This window comes from Notechis scutatus, chromosome Z (assembly GCF_049901735.1).
Source record: "Notechis scutatus isolate UNSWTSFEM ecotype Mainland chromosome Z, rNotScu1.2, whole genome shotgun sequence".
NCBI classification, from domain to species: Eukaryota; Metazoa; Chordata; class Lepidosauria; order Squamata; family Elapidae; genus Notechis; species Notechis scutatus.
Genome location: NC_142025.1, coordinates 79283838 through 79299911, shown reverse-complemented (window position 1 = coordinate 79299911; position 16074 = coordinate 79283838). Strand labels below are relative to the sequence as shown.

General features: G+C 36.2%; 1 protein-coding gene across 3 annotated transcripts in view; it reads right to left on the bottom strand.

The window, feature by feature from the left end:
- TGFBR1 (transforming growth factor beta receptor 1) overlaps positions 1–16074 on the bottom strand; it is a 37165-nt gene that overhangs the window by 9815 nt on the left and 11276 nt on the right. For all 3 annotated transcript variants that reach the window (XM_087947138.1, XM_087947137.1, XM_026678316.2), the window contains 4 exons: positions 6011–6262; positions 5610–5852; positions 2845–3075; positions 433–600 (listed from right to left, as the gene is read on the bottom strand). In XM_087947138.1, coding sequence (XP_087803264.1) covers positions 433–600; positions 2845–3075; positions 5610–5852; positions 6011–6262 — 894 coding nt within the window. The remainder of the gene's footprint in view (positions 1–432; positions 601–2844; positions 3076–5609; positions 5853–6010; positions 6263–16074) is intronic.

Below are 16074 nucleotides of genomic sequence, written 5' to 3'. Positions count from 1 at the left end.
ATTCTTTACTAGGCTTATTAGATTTTTTAAAAATCTGGCTTGGCTCCTACTGTGTCTCAAATACAACATGCTAGCTCACCTGGTAAAAGATATATAGAAAAATTTAATTTAGAATAGATGATTAAACAAAAAGATAGAAAATGAATAAGAACTTTCAGAAGGAATATTCATGAAAATGGTGCTCCTATCGGTTCAGAAAGAAAAACTATAGTAAGAAGGAAATAATGAGGAGGGGTGTTTCCCGCTAAAACTGTAATTAGTGGATATTCCAAAACTGTTATTATCCATGCAATCTTTTTCAATTTAAACATAAATCACATAAATGTTAAATCAAACTAAATTGCAATGGAGATTATTAAAATGATTTCAAAATGTATACCACTGAGGGAAGATGTACATTAACAACTGAAACAAACATTGGGATTAAGTTACCTTGTGTGCCAACAATCTCCATGTGAAGATGTGCAAGTCCACTGGCTGTTGATAATGCTAGCTTTATCATTCCCTCTACAGTAACAGTATACCTGTTCAAATAATCAAAAAGAGAACCATGCTCATGATAATCTGACACTAGCCAGAGTTGTGTCCATGTACCATTATCTGCGAATCAAAACAGAAAAGGAACAATTAAAATAAATCCAACACACTGGAAATATGACTACATATCTAGAGATCTCTCTGTTAAAGTATTGAAGTTTGCGGATGATACATCAGTTGTTGGTCTCATAAAAGATGGTAATGAGTTTGCCTACAGACAGGAGGTTGAATAACTGGCCCTGGAGCTGAACATGCTTAAAACTGTAGAGATGATAGTGGATTTTAGGAGGAGCCCTTTCCTCTATCACCTCTTACTATATTTAACAGCAGACTATCAGAGTAGAGTCCTTAAGTTTTTAGGTTCTATAAGTTCTATAATTTTCCAGGATTTGAAATGGACACTAACATTAGAATTATCATTAAAATGAAAGAATGTTCTTCTTGTGTCAATTCAGGAAGTGCAGATTGCCCCAAGAACTGTTGATAGAGTCCTACAGAAGAATTATTGAGTCTGCCGATAGTATTTCTATAATTGTCTAGTTTGATACAGCAACCAAACAGGACAGGTACAGACTCCAATGGATAGTTAGGACTGCAGAAGAAACAATAGCAACCAATCTGCCTTCCATAGAATATTGTGCAGATCAGAAGGAGAAGCTGAGAAAATCCCTACAGACACTTCACATCTTGGACATAAACTTTCAGTTCCTTCCCTTGGGATGTCACTATAGGGCACTGCAACTACAAGTTGCCAAACACTGCAAGTTGCAAAAACAACTAGATACGGTTTTAGGATAGGGTTTTCCCTTCATGCTATCACTCTGCTGAACACCTAATTCTCACAAAACTGACTTATGTCTGTTTTTTTATCTGTCTTATTTGGTTGTAGTATTATTATTATTCTTTACTTAATCCTCTTAATTATTACTCTGTTGCTTTGAATGTATGAGAATGTATGTTTAATCACATTGGTCAAATAAAGTATTCTCTATTCTACTCTTAAGAATAACTATTTTATTGTAGTCGGAATATTAATTATGTTATTGCAATCTACTTGTATCAAAAATAGTGATTGCAAAATTACACACATCAACTGTTTAAATCCCAATGAAGTCATGGAGATTTAAATAACCCACATCTTACTGCATTGAATTAGCAATAAATATACTTTTTTAAAAATCCAAGATGAAAAACATGTCTACCATCCAGATAAAAATTTGTTAAACCATTGCAATATAAACCATTTGTACAACCAAAAGTCCTCATTGCAAACAATTTGTTTTAGTTCTTTTAATATCAATCTATAAAATTATTCACACTTGAAAGATAAATGTTTCTTCAAATTGAGGCTCTTAACTTGATGGACATAGCCTTTGAAAACAATCGGGAAATAACTTGCTATGCCTTCCAGGATTTTTTTCTTTATTTTCCTGTCTAGTTTATACTCTTAGTATCTCCTTGTGGTCATTAATACTCAAGTACTTGGATTGGCAAGTGCTATTATTCTGTTAGCCTTGCAAATAAATCTAGTGCAATTTATTCCAGATAAAGATTTCCCATCCTTGGCAATTGTCACTGACTTTGGGTTTTAACTCTTAAATCTTCTGCAATGGCCCTGTTTGCTGAGGAATTCTGAGTGTTAAATTTGACATACAAGGACAGCACCCAATTTAGCAGAATAAGAGATACTTAATATTTAAGAGAGATTTGAACATAAACCCAAAGCCATTACAATTTTGTTTTCAATGAACAAAAAACATTTTTCAAGTTATAATTATTCAGATGTTTTTCTTGAATATGTTTAGGTATTATGTCGTTAATATTTCTCATTGAGAAATGAGAAATCCTCAACTTACAACTATTTATTTAGTGACTGTTCAGTTATAATGGCACCTATAAATGACTTATGTCCAACTTTCACTTATGACCAATGCAGTATTCCCATGGTCACATAATCAAAATTCAGGTGCTTGGCAAATGGTATGTATCTTGATTGCAGCATCCTGAGATCATGTGATCATCACTTAGGACCCTCCCAGGTGGCTTCTGACATATAAAGTCAATGAGGAAACCAGTGCAACTATATAACGTATATAGAAAACCAGATTCGCTTAACAAATATAATTTAACAACTACATTTACTTAATAACTGTGGCAAAACGATCATAAAAATGGGGCACAGCTCACTTAACAATTGACTTAAGAACCAAAGTGTTGGGCTCAATTGTGGTCATAATTTGAGGACTACCTGTATATAATAAGAAGTTACTGTATACGATAAGCAAAGTATTTCTGGATTGTAACAACCTTTATTGTCTGCAGCTATAAATCCAAGAATATTCTCATGACGGAGCATAACGGTTTGATAGATTTCAGCTTCACGAAACCATGAGCGTTCTTCTCTTGAAGAGAATATTTTTACTGCAACTTCTTCTCCTCTCCATTTTCCTCGCCAGACTTCTCCAAAGCGACCTTTTCCAATACTTTCTTGTAGTACAATTGTTCTTGCAATTGTTCTCTGAACAAGTAATGGCAAACCTAAAAAAAAGTTTTTTTTTTATCAGATAAAGAACCAATTAATCAATCCAGGCTTTTCCTCCTATCAAAAGACTACTAAAATCCCTAGCTATTTCTAATTCTAGTTGGCCATGCTTTTCCTTGGTCATAAATAAAGGAGACTAATTCTACTTTGTTAAAAAAAAAGGCAACTTAAAATAACAGTTTAATTTCCAGTAACAATAAATACTTTTGAGCAGCTCTTTGGCTGCATTAATCTCCAATATTATTCTATTGCATTTGCTATAAATATCCAAATATTTCAACATTTTTTTAATCACTGCAACATTCTACTCCAATATCTAAGGAGCCGTTATCTCTAAAGATTCTTATTACATTTCCACTAATATTTGAATATGTAATCTAAACCAATTTAAATGGATCACAAAATCTATTTAAAGCTGAAATAATTTTCTAATTGGAGTCTAACCAAATCTGGTTTATATATCCTGTTCGTCCTTTGAAATAGACCAGGCCAGGAAATATACTCCACAAATCTAGGTGGAACTACACTTTTAGCTTGAACTGATTTTTTTTTACTCCTCTCCTCTTATATTCCATAGATCCTCAGATTTCAACAGCTGTTTGGACTGGGAATGCTTACATGTGTTTGTAAAGTAAATTGTGATATCACTAACGGCAATTCTGGCAATCATGATTGCTGTCATAATTCCAGGAACACACAGGGAGAGATGAGAGTCCCAGGGAATGAGTGTGGAGAGGAAGGGGATTGTGGCTGGCTCAATGAGGGGCACAGGTGAATGAATGCTATAGATACAGGTAGGACAGCAGAGGCCATGGGCAAGTGCTATGGATGCAGACAAGTTGGTGGAAGACATGGAAAAGCCAGCGGAGGCCACAGGTGAAGAAATGTGTTGCTTTAGACAGGCTATATGACAGAATCAGGTGGGCAGGATGTGCTACAGAGTAGAGTATCTTGTATTCACAGCCGGCTCCTTGCAAGCAAAATAGCGGGAGCAACTTGTGACCTTCTCTAACAGTTTCTCCAATGACGTTGCTTGTGGAAAGCTGCAAATGATCTTGTGACTGGCTAGCTGCAACATTGCAATTGCAAGCTAGACACCCTCACTATGATCATTGTAGGGATGTAATGATGGCTGGATTTTTAAGGTCCAGTTATAAGTCCATTGTAAGTGACACTGTAACATTGAATGGTTGCTGAATGGATGGATATAAACCAGGGAACACATGTAGTGAATTATGACAGCTTAGCTCTTTTGTATGCTTTCACCGTCTCAGCATTTTCTTACAACTATTATCAATGCCTTGTTTCTCCAAGGACACCTGCTTGGCTTCTCTATAGAACTCAAAATACATGACAACCAATGCAACATGGTAGTTAAAAGTTGGCCTAAAGATTCTAAGGTATCCTTAGCCATAGAACCTTGACAAGTGACAGTGGGCTAACCACTAGCCCAAAGAAGATTGCTGTGGGGCAAAACAAGAGGAAGGAGCTCTATGTATGCTGTCCTGAATTTCAGAAATAAAATTGCAATGTAAAGGTAAATATATTAATAAGTAGTCCTTGCCGACCATAATAACCACTTGTTTAGCAACTGTTTGAAGTTGCAATAGTTTGAAGTAGTGCTGAATCAGTATTACTTACAATTGGTTCTTGAAGTTCTGGCTGTAGTATAGCCCCCATAATTGACTATGTTTATCAATTATAGCTTGGCAATTGGCTCACACATTGGTTGTTATTTGTCACCTTCCTTGCCACTTCCAACAACCAAGTCAATGGGAAAGCTATCAGGAAGTTTGCAAGTTGTTCTAGTAAGTCTCTCTCACCTGGTAGCAACCCCACCACCCACCACCCAAAATCACACACATCCCTGCAACAGTCTACATCCTGCCTTATCTAGTAGCAGTCACCTTCAGATCAAACAAGCTTGTGCACCCTACTGCCCACATAACCTCCCTCATCTGGAAGCAACCATTTACCTTTCTGCTGGCCTGCTAATGAGCTACCTGGGACTTACAGCTTCCATCGTCTCAAATGATATTGGTGGTGGAAATCAGCAGGAAATTGCAAGGTGGTTCTTGTTAAATGATCAATGCTTTCTGCTGAATGACAGCAACAGGGACTGCTTGTATTGTAGTATCTAAATGATGTGGCCACATAACTTTGTGCTTTACAACCACATTGATTAGCAACAGAATTGCAGTCCCAATTATTGATAAGTGATGATTACCCATATATTATAAATCTTAAGGATAAAGTATAGTTAGGTTAGGGTTTTATCTACAATGGGGCATTAAATTTGGAAATACCATTAACCTTAAGCTTCAAATATAAATATGCATATGAACATTTATTCATGCTCTATAAATAAAATAAAATTTTCTTTGGCATAACAAATGAAATTCTCAACAACAACAAAAACCCACCTAGAGATAAATCCCCTCAAAATATACAGCAAGTTTCTATGTATCCTTAGCATTATTAATAGTATAACTTTTTAAAAACCATTTACTAAAATATGAGAGCTAATTACCTGATCCTGATCCCGAAGTGGTCATATCATAAATTAAATCTTTTAAAGTAGTTCCCTCAGATATAAATGGTCGCTCCATTGAAGGATCTTCTTCACTTGGAACTCGATGGTGTATGAATGAACGATTATGGCAGATATAAAGAATCAACATAAGTGAAATGCAAAGAAAACAAACTGGCCCAGCAATGGCAGCAGCTAATTCCACAGGTCCTAGGGTAGAAGAAAACTTCCCTGTTACAGGACCTAAGGATGTAAAAAGGGAGCACAAAAGATAAAACAAAGAACTCATTAGTTAAATATTATATTGAGAACTTGGTAGTGTGTGAAATGAAAGACAATAAAATTGTGCTTTATAGATGTTTCTCAGCTATCGATTTTCTGCTAGTAAAACAAAAGATTACCTGGTGTTGGAATTGGAAGTTCTACTTTATTGCAGAAATCTTTATCACAGCAATGAGGCACTGTAATTACTCCTTTACTTGTTGAAATAGCACAAACAAATGGCCTGTCTTTGGGAAATAGATCATTTTCTGCAAGACACATACTATTGCGTTGAATTTTGTTTTTATTCCGTGTCACTGAAGTAAGACAGAGCCCATCTGTTGTACATGTGAAGTTCTCTTTTGTACAGTGAAGACAAAAACACTGCAAGGCTGTTTAAAATAAAATGTTCAATATTAGTGAAGTTTAAATTGTTAAATAGTATCAACAAAAAATAATGGCATTAAACTCTAAAAAGGCACTAAACTTAAATTTACTTTGTAAATAGCTGAACTCTACTGAAAGCCTTTGTATTCAATTGATAAGACTCAGGGACAAAATGGCTCAACAAGTTTTCACATGAAAACTCCTTCTATCATGGTTCTGGTCATTTAATAGGAAAAAAAAATTAATTTAATAGGGAAAAAAACAGCATTCCACATATTTTTCTTTAGTATAAACTACATTACCATTAACATTCAAAGAATGGTAAATTGAAATCTATAGATTTGGGAATAGATTCCTATAGCTATATGTGTGTGTATATACATGTGTCTCTGTGCGTGTATGTGTGTGAGTGAGTGAATAAACCATCTTATCTAGGCATTTTTCTTATTTTTGTTTTTTTTAATGGCTGTACAAACTTCTGCTAAGGTGCAATTCTCAAGAAGCTAATTTTCTAATAGCATATGCAGATTTGAATTTGAGGGGAACAAAATCAAATCAAATCATTATTACAGTCAAAGACTAGCATAAGAAAAATAGGGCACAAAAGTTTAAAAAGCATAAAAAATACATCAAAAAATTATCCATAAAAAGCTAAAAATATAGAAATAAGCATCTAAAAGGAGGGTTAGAAGCAGTAGATGAGCCTAGTGAACATGGCAAACTACTCTTATATTACAAAACACTCCAGAATGAAAAACTTCAATAGATAGTCCTTAAAACTGGTTTATGGCACAGATCATCTTTTAGTAGGTTTTAAGTGCTGCTATGCAGAACCTGGCAACACTGTATGTTTTTATAACAATTTTATCAGTTTATAATGTAGCATACAAAGAAAATACAAAAGTAAATAACAGAAAAAATAGGAGGGAAAGGGAAGAGAAAAGCAGGGGAAAGAAATTGGGAAAAAGAAAGAAAAGGCATTGACTTCTGACTCCCTTCAATGCAGTAGAATAAGGCATTAACATCAAACCTCAACTTTTTACTTTTACGTAATAAACTAAACATTTGTATAACAACGAATCTATCTAATTGGTAAAACCCAAAATCAAAGTTTCATTTCTTCCATCTCAAGCACAAAACCTAGAAGTAGTTTCCAAGTAGAAATAAAAGTATTTGGTTTTTTTCCTTTGATCAAAGTAGTTAATTTAGCCATCTCTGCTAACTCAATCAATTTGTGCAGCCATTCATCCATTGTGGGGATCAAGATGACTTTCTATTTCTTTACGTAGAGCAGTCTTGCTGCCATCAACATTTATAACATCAAAGTTCAATTCTACCCCCAAGTCTTTTTCCATTAAGCCCAAAAGTAAAGTCTCTGGTTTTCTGTTTATATTCCCTTTAAAAAATTTGTGTGTTAAGGTATGAATCCTACTCCAATATTTCTTTGCTTTAATCACATGTCCACCATAAATGATAAAAAATCCCTTTTTTACATTTACATTTCCAACATTCATCTGAAATATATTTATACATTCTTGAAAACTTGTCTGGAGTTAAATACCAGTGATACATCATCTTATAGAAGTTTCCTTTTATGTTATAATTTAATGTAAATTTTAAACCTTTTTTCCACATATTCTCCCATTGTTCAAGCACTACCTTATATACATACTTGCCCACTGACTCATACAATGCTTTACTTGTTCATTTTCCAGATTTAAATTCTATAACATTTTATAGATTTTAGCAACCACATATTAAGTTTTCCAAATAATATTTAATGAAGTTAAACCCTTTTTTTGCCTAATTTGAATCTTTCTTTCAGCCGTAGATATGTAATCCGGTGGCAGACAGGACCTTCTGATTCTAATTCCTTCAAGACTTGAGAATAGGATCACCCAAGTCAAAAGATATTATTTTACCATGTCCACCAGTTCAGCCTCATCAACATTTATTTTCTTTAAAAAGCTCCCTGTGGGAAAACCCAAAGAGGCATCTTCATGGAAAAACTTGTTTTATATTTAGTCCAAATTCTCAGAATGGCACATCAAACAAAATGGTTGTTGAAATCAACATTTACTTTAACTTTGTCATACCATAGGTAACTGTGCCATCCAAATCTTAATTTATGACTTTGTAAGTCCAGTAGCCTCTTATTCTGAAGGTTCACCCATTCTTTTAGCCAAACCAAACAGCAAGCATCAAAGTACAATTTCAAATCTGATAAACCTAATCCCCTTCTTTCTTTAGCATCTTGCAGTAGTCTATATCTAATTCTTGGTTTTTTCTCTTGCTACATGAACTTAGCAATGTCCCTCTGCCATCGTTTAAGTTGCAAGCATTGGGTGATGTCTGAAACAGAAAAACCATCTTTGGTAAGCCATTCATCTTAATTACAGAAATTCCACTCAGTAGTAATAACTACAATTTATCCCATCTTTACATCAAAGTTGGATCAGCCTGTAGTGTTTCTTTCCACTTTAATTTTGAGTGTAACTCCAAATCCAGACCTCCATGGGTTGCTAAATTTGATTTCCATTGATAATTTTTGTGTGATTTTGTTGTCAGCACATTCAACTATGTAATGAGCAAAGTATTTAATAAGAATATTTCATTCATTCAGATCTAGGATGTCTTATTTTTGTGTTCCCTTTATTTGAGCAGTGTATTAAGGCTGCCTGTCTTTCATTATGATATTGTAAGTATTCAATAATATTTAGAAGAGTCCTCACATTGTCCCTTAACTGTCTTTTTTGGAACAAAGCCAGATTGATCTTCATGAATATATGCCTGTAAAACTTTCTTTAGTGTTTCTGCCAAAACTGCAGAAAATAGTTTATAGTCCTTATTTAATAATGAGACTGGTCTATCGTTCTTTATCATCATAACATCTTGACCTTCTTTGGTAGTAACACAATACTAGCTTCTTTCCAAGTTGGGGGTAACTTTCCCCCGTGTAATATATAATTCATTACATCCTTTAATGGCTGAAGTTAATCTTCAAAACATTTGTAGTATTTGTTTCCGGTGCTGTCATCCTCGTTGACGACCGCAATTGTCCACAGCTTTGGTCTGTGCTCTCCCATCAGAGGGCCCTGATCATCCTGATTTGGGGCCCGAGCCACCCTGTAGGAGTGGTGAAGGAGGGGAAGACCACCAGGTGGGTTGAGGGGAGCCGCATCTCCCCTCCTTGGTTTGGCAAATACTCTCCTCCAAAAACGGCTATAGTGGTGGACTAAAATGGCCACCCTGAAGTGGAAGAGCTAGCCGGGATAAAATCATGCAGGTGTGGTGAAGAAGAGGACAGCTTGAACAACTGGGCTAATTTGATGCAACAATTGAATACAAGGTACCCCGAAATTAAATTTTAAAGGATTCTTAAGAGAATTAATTAAAGTGGTGGACAAAGACAGTGAGGGAAAAGGAAAAAAAAAACTTTTGACAGCTGAAAGTAGCTTTGAATTTTGAAAGAGAAGCCTGAAGAAGATACTTGTTTAAATTGGAAAATATATTATCTTGACACTAAATAGGCAAATTTAAAGCTGAACTTGAACATGTCAAAGGAAAAATAAAAACATAGTAGCTGATATCTGGATTTATTGGAACTTTGGATTTCGAATCCTAAATAGAGAAAAATGGGGGGGAAAGGGTGGAACTTGGACATCAATAGAGAGTGCCATCTAGTGGTAAAAGGAATTACTCATGAATTTCTTTAACCTGGATTCTTTAAAGACTGGATTAGATACAAAATAAGTGAAATTTTGCTACAACAAAACAGAGCCCCTTGAAAGTGAAAATGGAATATTGAACTTTGAGGAAAAAAAGAAAGAAGTAGGAAGAAATTGATTTGGGATTGTTTGGCGATCTTGGTATAAATATAAACTTATGGATATTGGATTACTTGATGGAATTGAAAATCTAAAGAATAATTAATAAAAGCTAATCATTGAAAATAAATATTTTAGACATTGACTGAACTAAATCATTGGATAGAAGTGGTCAAAGATGGCAGAACTGTTTTTGGAATTAAAAATGGAACTGAGAAACATGAAAGAAAAGCTACAAGAAAGAGACAAATTGTTTGGCTTTGCACTACAATTTCTAGAAATGGCAATTTTAGAGCATGAAGAACAACAAGGATTTCCAGAAGAGGAGGAGGAGTTGATTAAAGAAGAGGCCATTTTCAATGAGCAATTGGAGCAACGAGGTTTAAAGCAAAAAGGGAAAAGGGAATTAAAAATTTGAGATTTGAGGAGGCAATTAAAAAAGGGAATATTTTGAGAACCCAACAAAGTAAAAGGACACAGCAGAAAAGGGAACTGCAGAAGGAAGGGAGGGGGGGTCTCATCTCAGGAATGCCCCAGGCAATATTTATCTTTCCAAAATACTTAAGATAAGGAAAAGGGAACTGCAGAAGGAACGGAGGGAGGGGTCTCATCTCAGGAATGCCCCAGGCAATATTTATCTTTCCAAAATACTTAAGATAAGGAGTTAAACACTACAAAGGCTTCCATGCAAAGTTTTCTTTATTGGATTATATTAGGATCCTCAAGGTATAACTCACAGTTATGTTGAGATTCATCTAATGTCCTATCTTTGCATAGTCGTCTTCATAGGTGAAAAGATGGTTATCTTCATCCCATAACGATACAACAAAGGGAGACTCCAGCACAATCCTGGGGTCCAAGTAGGAAAAAACGAAGGCTCTCCCCAACCCAAGTAGAGGTCAATTCAGTGACCAATCAGGATTACAGATGTGATCACATGACATGAACTACATCTCCCATGAGGCATTAACTACATTTCCCATGAAGCATTCCCTTAAGGGGACAGCTCCCAATTCCCAACCAACTATATACTATATGTCTAACCAGCACAAGGGGGATAAAAATTGGAGTAAGAAAAGGAGGGGAAAAAAAGGATAAAAAACAAAACCAGGAAAGAATGAAATATGGAAATCGTACAAAATTGAAATGAAATTGTTTATTTAAGACTTAGAGATAATGGTTAACTAAGAATTGAGAAAGAGGATACTGCAAGGTGCTGAGGTGTAGTATAATTATTAGAAGTATCAAACTATTTAGAAAGTATAGATAATATAGATTATTAAAATGTAAGGTTGGAACTGATATTTTTTGTTATTGGAATACCAATTTTTTGTTAAACTAAATATAGGGATAAATGGAACTACTGTGATAAAAGAGAAATTATGATAAACCTATCATCTAAGTCTGATAAAGTTATGAAATATAATTGAAATGAATTATGATTGTTGTAATGAGATTATAAGTGGGGGGAATGGAAGAACGTGAACAAAGAGAAACTATAAGTTTAATAACTATATTTAACGATCTTATAGAATACAGTTGAAATGAAATATGAGAATTATTGTAATGAAATTAATATCAGTTCTTTATGATGAATTGTATAGATTAATTTTTCTTGTTATACCACAAATGTCTTTGATGTAATTGAAGGGGAAAACACCATGCAGAATCTGATATAAAAGGTATATTTGTTAGGTAGTTGTTAGAAGATGACTGTTATAAATGTTTAAGGGGATAATCAAGTTAAATGATTATTGGGATTTAAAAGGGAACTCATTAGATGATATATAAACTATAGAGGTGGCACACTTTAATTGGTATTTGTAGGGGAAATTTTTGTTTTAAGGGTTTGAATCAAGAAGGAATTTTTGAGATGATGAAATGAGAATATGCAATGGAATGGTAATTATGACAGATAAAAGTATAAGTATAATTAATATGATGATATGAGAATTATTTAAAGCTAAAAGGAATAAGTTAAGAAATGAATTGAAAATTTATAAATAAGCCTGAGGAAAATATCTGTGAAAAATCATAGAAAATATGTAAAGTAGAGGTAAGATATGAACTAAATGTGAAAGATGAATATGTAAACTAAACTATGTCTGTACGGAGATGTGAAAACTTGGAATCATGCTGTTCACTAAAAAGAAATGTTTCTTTAAAAATGTGGAAAATTGAAATAATTTTTTTACAAAAAAACATTTGTAGTATTGACTTATAAGTCTGTCTGGACCACAGCCTTTACCCAATTTCATTTTTAATGGCTTTTGATATTTCAAAAGTAGATATTGGGTCATTCATAAGTTGCTTCTGAGTTTGCGAGAGTTTAAGCAACTATTGTCTTAACAAGTATTCATCTATTTTAGGCCTATCTAATTGTTTTTCATACAGGTTAGAACAGAAATTATGAAAAGCCTTTGTGATATTCTCATTGTCAATTATTATGTTACTGCCTTCACAAATTATCTTGCAGAACCATTTTTTTTTTTTTGCCTCCAAGAGCCTGTTAGTGCTAAATTATCCATCATCTCAAAGAAAGTCTTTGGTAGTTCTCCCTGGAAAGATTTAATCCCTTTGATGGATGTTCTATACCAGGGTGGAGAAATCATTCATTCCAATCCCCCAACATAAGCCAATTTTCATACGAAAGGGGCAGGAGTTGGTCCATAAGATATTAATTTTTTAATTTTTTTGCTGCTCTGATCTCTCGTTAATATGTTTGTGGCCTGATTGTATAGCATTCTGTCACCTTTTCTGTAAGCTTCCTCTTTGGAACCATGTAGCTGCTTAAGTTTGACTGTGAACCAAGGTTTATTGTTACTATATATATGCAGGTTCCTTGTTGGTACACATAAGTCTTCGCAGAAGCTGACATAGGATGTTACAGTATCTGTGAGCTCATCTAGGTCTGCAGAGGTATCTTCAAAAACATTCCAATCTGTGCAATCAAGGCAAGCCTGGAGCTTCAGCTTTGCCTCATCAGACCAAGTCCTCACTGATTTAATTGTTGGTTTCATGGTTTTAAGTCTTTGTAGGCAGGTACAAGGTGAATCATGCAGTAATCAGAGTGTCCCACAGCTGCTCATGGTAAAGACTGATAAGCATCTTTTACTGTTGTGTAGCAGTGGTCTAAAGTATTTTTGCCTCTGGTGGGACAATTTACATGCTGGAAACATTTTGGGAGCTCTTTCCTTAAATTTGCTTGATTGAAATCTCCTAAAATGATGGGAAGGGAATCTGGGTGTTTGGCTTCAGCCTCCATAATCTGATCAGCTAGAGTTCGTAATGCCTTGTTTTACACAAGATTTGGAGGAACATACACAGCTATTAGAAATGAGAACTCATGTGGAGAATAAAATGGCTTGCAGTTGATATGTAAAGGCTCTAAATTTTCATCACAGAATGTATATATTATAGTTATACCCTGAGACCAGTTGTTGTTGCTATATAAACGTTTTACCTGATGTCTCTTCAATTCTGTCTGATCTAAATATCTGAAATCCTGGGATGTATATGCTGTTGTCATGAATTTCTGCATTAAGCCAGGTTTCAGTAAAACAGAACTGCTGAGTTGTATAAATCAGAATTGCTTCTATTTAGAAAGCCAGCACACTTGCCAAAGACACCTGCCCATCAGCCAGTTTCCCTCTCTGTCTATGTCTCTATGTGTATATCTCTCTCTGCTCTCTGCGTCTCTCTCAGAAAGCTGAGGCTGGGCCAAGCTAGGAAGCTCTCTTTAGGGCTCTTGGATTATCTTGGATACTCCTTTTATTTCTTCTTTTTGGAAATCCAGGCTGGCTGAGGAACGATCACCAGCCATGGCAGAGGCTTCCCTTTGGAAATATATCCTCCTCCTTTGGGAATATCCTCCTCCTCTGGGAATATCTCCTCCTCCTTCTCCTCAAGACCCTGTCAGCTGTGGCGGGGCCGAGAGGATGAGCACAAGCGGGGAGACCCTCTTTAAGCGAGCAGCCCCTGCGCACTTTTGCTGCACTTTGGCTGAGCCCAGCCGCTCGAGGGTGTCCCTGTGCGTGTGCACCCTTCCCAGCCCTGCCAGTCAGCCAGGGGGTCACGAGAGGAGGGGGGGAGGGTTGCTGGGGCCGTAGTGCAGGAGCGAAGCAGTACCTACCTTCGTGCCACATTTGTGTATAAGGCAGCCTTTGCTTCCTACCACTTCAGGCTGGAGCTCGTGCCCTCCGTGTTTGGCCGAAGAGCTGCCGGGGGACGACAACACAAGAAGGCGATGGCCAGTGCCTTAGTGCAGGAGAGAAGCCATGTTCTGTTAAGACCCTCCTTGAGCGGCCCGCCTTTTATGCACTTTGGTACTCACTTGAGGGTCTCCCCACACGTGCACCCCTCCTGGCCCTGCCCCCTGGTCAGGGGGGTCACAAGAGGAGGAGGGGGACGGTCACCAAAGGGAAGCCTCTGCCATGGCTGGTGATTGTTCCTCAGCCAGCCCAGATTTCCAAGAAGAATAAAAGATGTAGCCAAGAGCCCCAAAGGGAGTTGGTGGCTTGGCCCAGCCGTGACTTTCTGAAAGAGAGACAAAGAGAGAGGGGAGGAGAGAGACATAGACACACAGAGTGATACACAGAGAGAGTGGGAGAGGGGGAGGATAGGGAGGGGGAGACAAACAGATGGGGGGGGAGAGATAGAGAGGGAGAGGGACACACAGAGAGAGACAGGGAGAGAGGCAGAGAGATACAGAAAGTGGGGAGAGAGGATGAGAGAAATACAGGGGGGAAAGAGGGGGAAGATGGGGAGGAGAGAGGGAGATAGATGGGAGAGAGATACAAAGAGAGAGGGAGAGAAACATAGAGGAAGCAAGAGAGAAGGGTTTTGTGGCTGGGTAGGCATGGCTAGGGGGGTCATGTGACTGGGTGGGAGTGAGTGACATTGAGTTAGCCACGCCCACCCCAGTTTTGTGGCTCCAGTTTTTTTTTTTTTTCTGTGGGAAATGGGTCCAAATGGCTCTTTGAGTGTTTAAGGTTTCAGGGCTCTGATCTAATAAAAGTAGCATAGTTTAAGTTGCATTTTTATATACAGTATAAAACAATCCATTGATCTTTTTTAACCCAGCGGGTATACATTCCTTTCCTAATCATTTATTAAGTATTTATCATCTTGTTTCTTAATAAGTGTTTTTTGAAGGCAAATCATATCTAAATTGAGTTTTTTCTGGTAATGAAATAATTTTTTTATGCTTAGATGGGACATTTGCCCCATTAATATTCCATGAAATAGATTTAATTTCCATCTTTGGAAATTTCAACTTTTTGAGATAGGTCTGCCTCTAAATGGAAGAATTTCCATTTCTTCAACTGGATCCAAAATTAATTTATGTCTCAACAAGAAGTCCTGGCTTTCTCTATAAAATTCAGTCAAACTCTTTGTTCTTGATAGGTAAGTATCACTCCTTCCAACTTGTCCCAAAAGAAAGGAATTTTTCTCTTCTTCAAAATATCAATAAGAGTAGGCTTTCATTTTTCTCAGGATTCTAACAGGAATTTCCTTCAAAACAATTATATCCACATTTTCCATTCTTAGTTTGGGTTTAATGTGGCAATCCAGAATGTGTTCCCTCATTCTTCTTACAAAATGAACAGACATCCCTTGGTAATTTTCTCATAGTAGTGAATCTGGAATTCACTCTGTAGAGTTTGTTTATCTCAAGACTGAGTAAGTTTGCTTCCCAATTAATTACCTGGACTTTAATTATTTAATCATCCTTACTTTGATGTCCTCTTCAGAACATTAAGGGATTGCTTTAAATCTTAATTGAAGCTCTTTCATCTGAGCCCCCAAAAGCACTCTGCCATCCAGATCAGCTTCAAACAAAATGTCATCCTTCTCCAGTTTGTGCTGCAGATCTACTCTACCCTTCTTCACCTGTTACAATATTTCCTGTCAAATGTTGTATCTTATCATGGAAGTTGAGTTTTAATAAGTTTTGATCCCGTTGCCTGAATTACTTTGTTTCAGCTGTA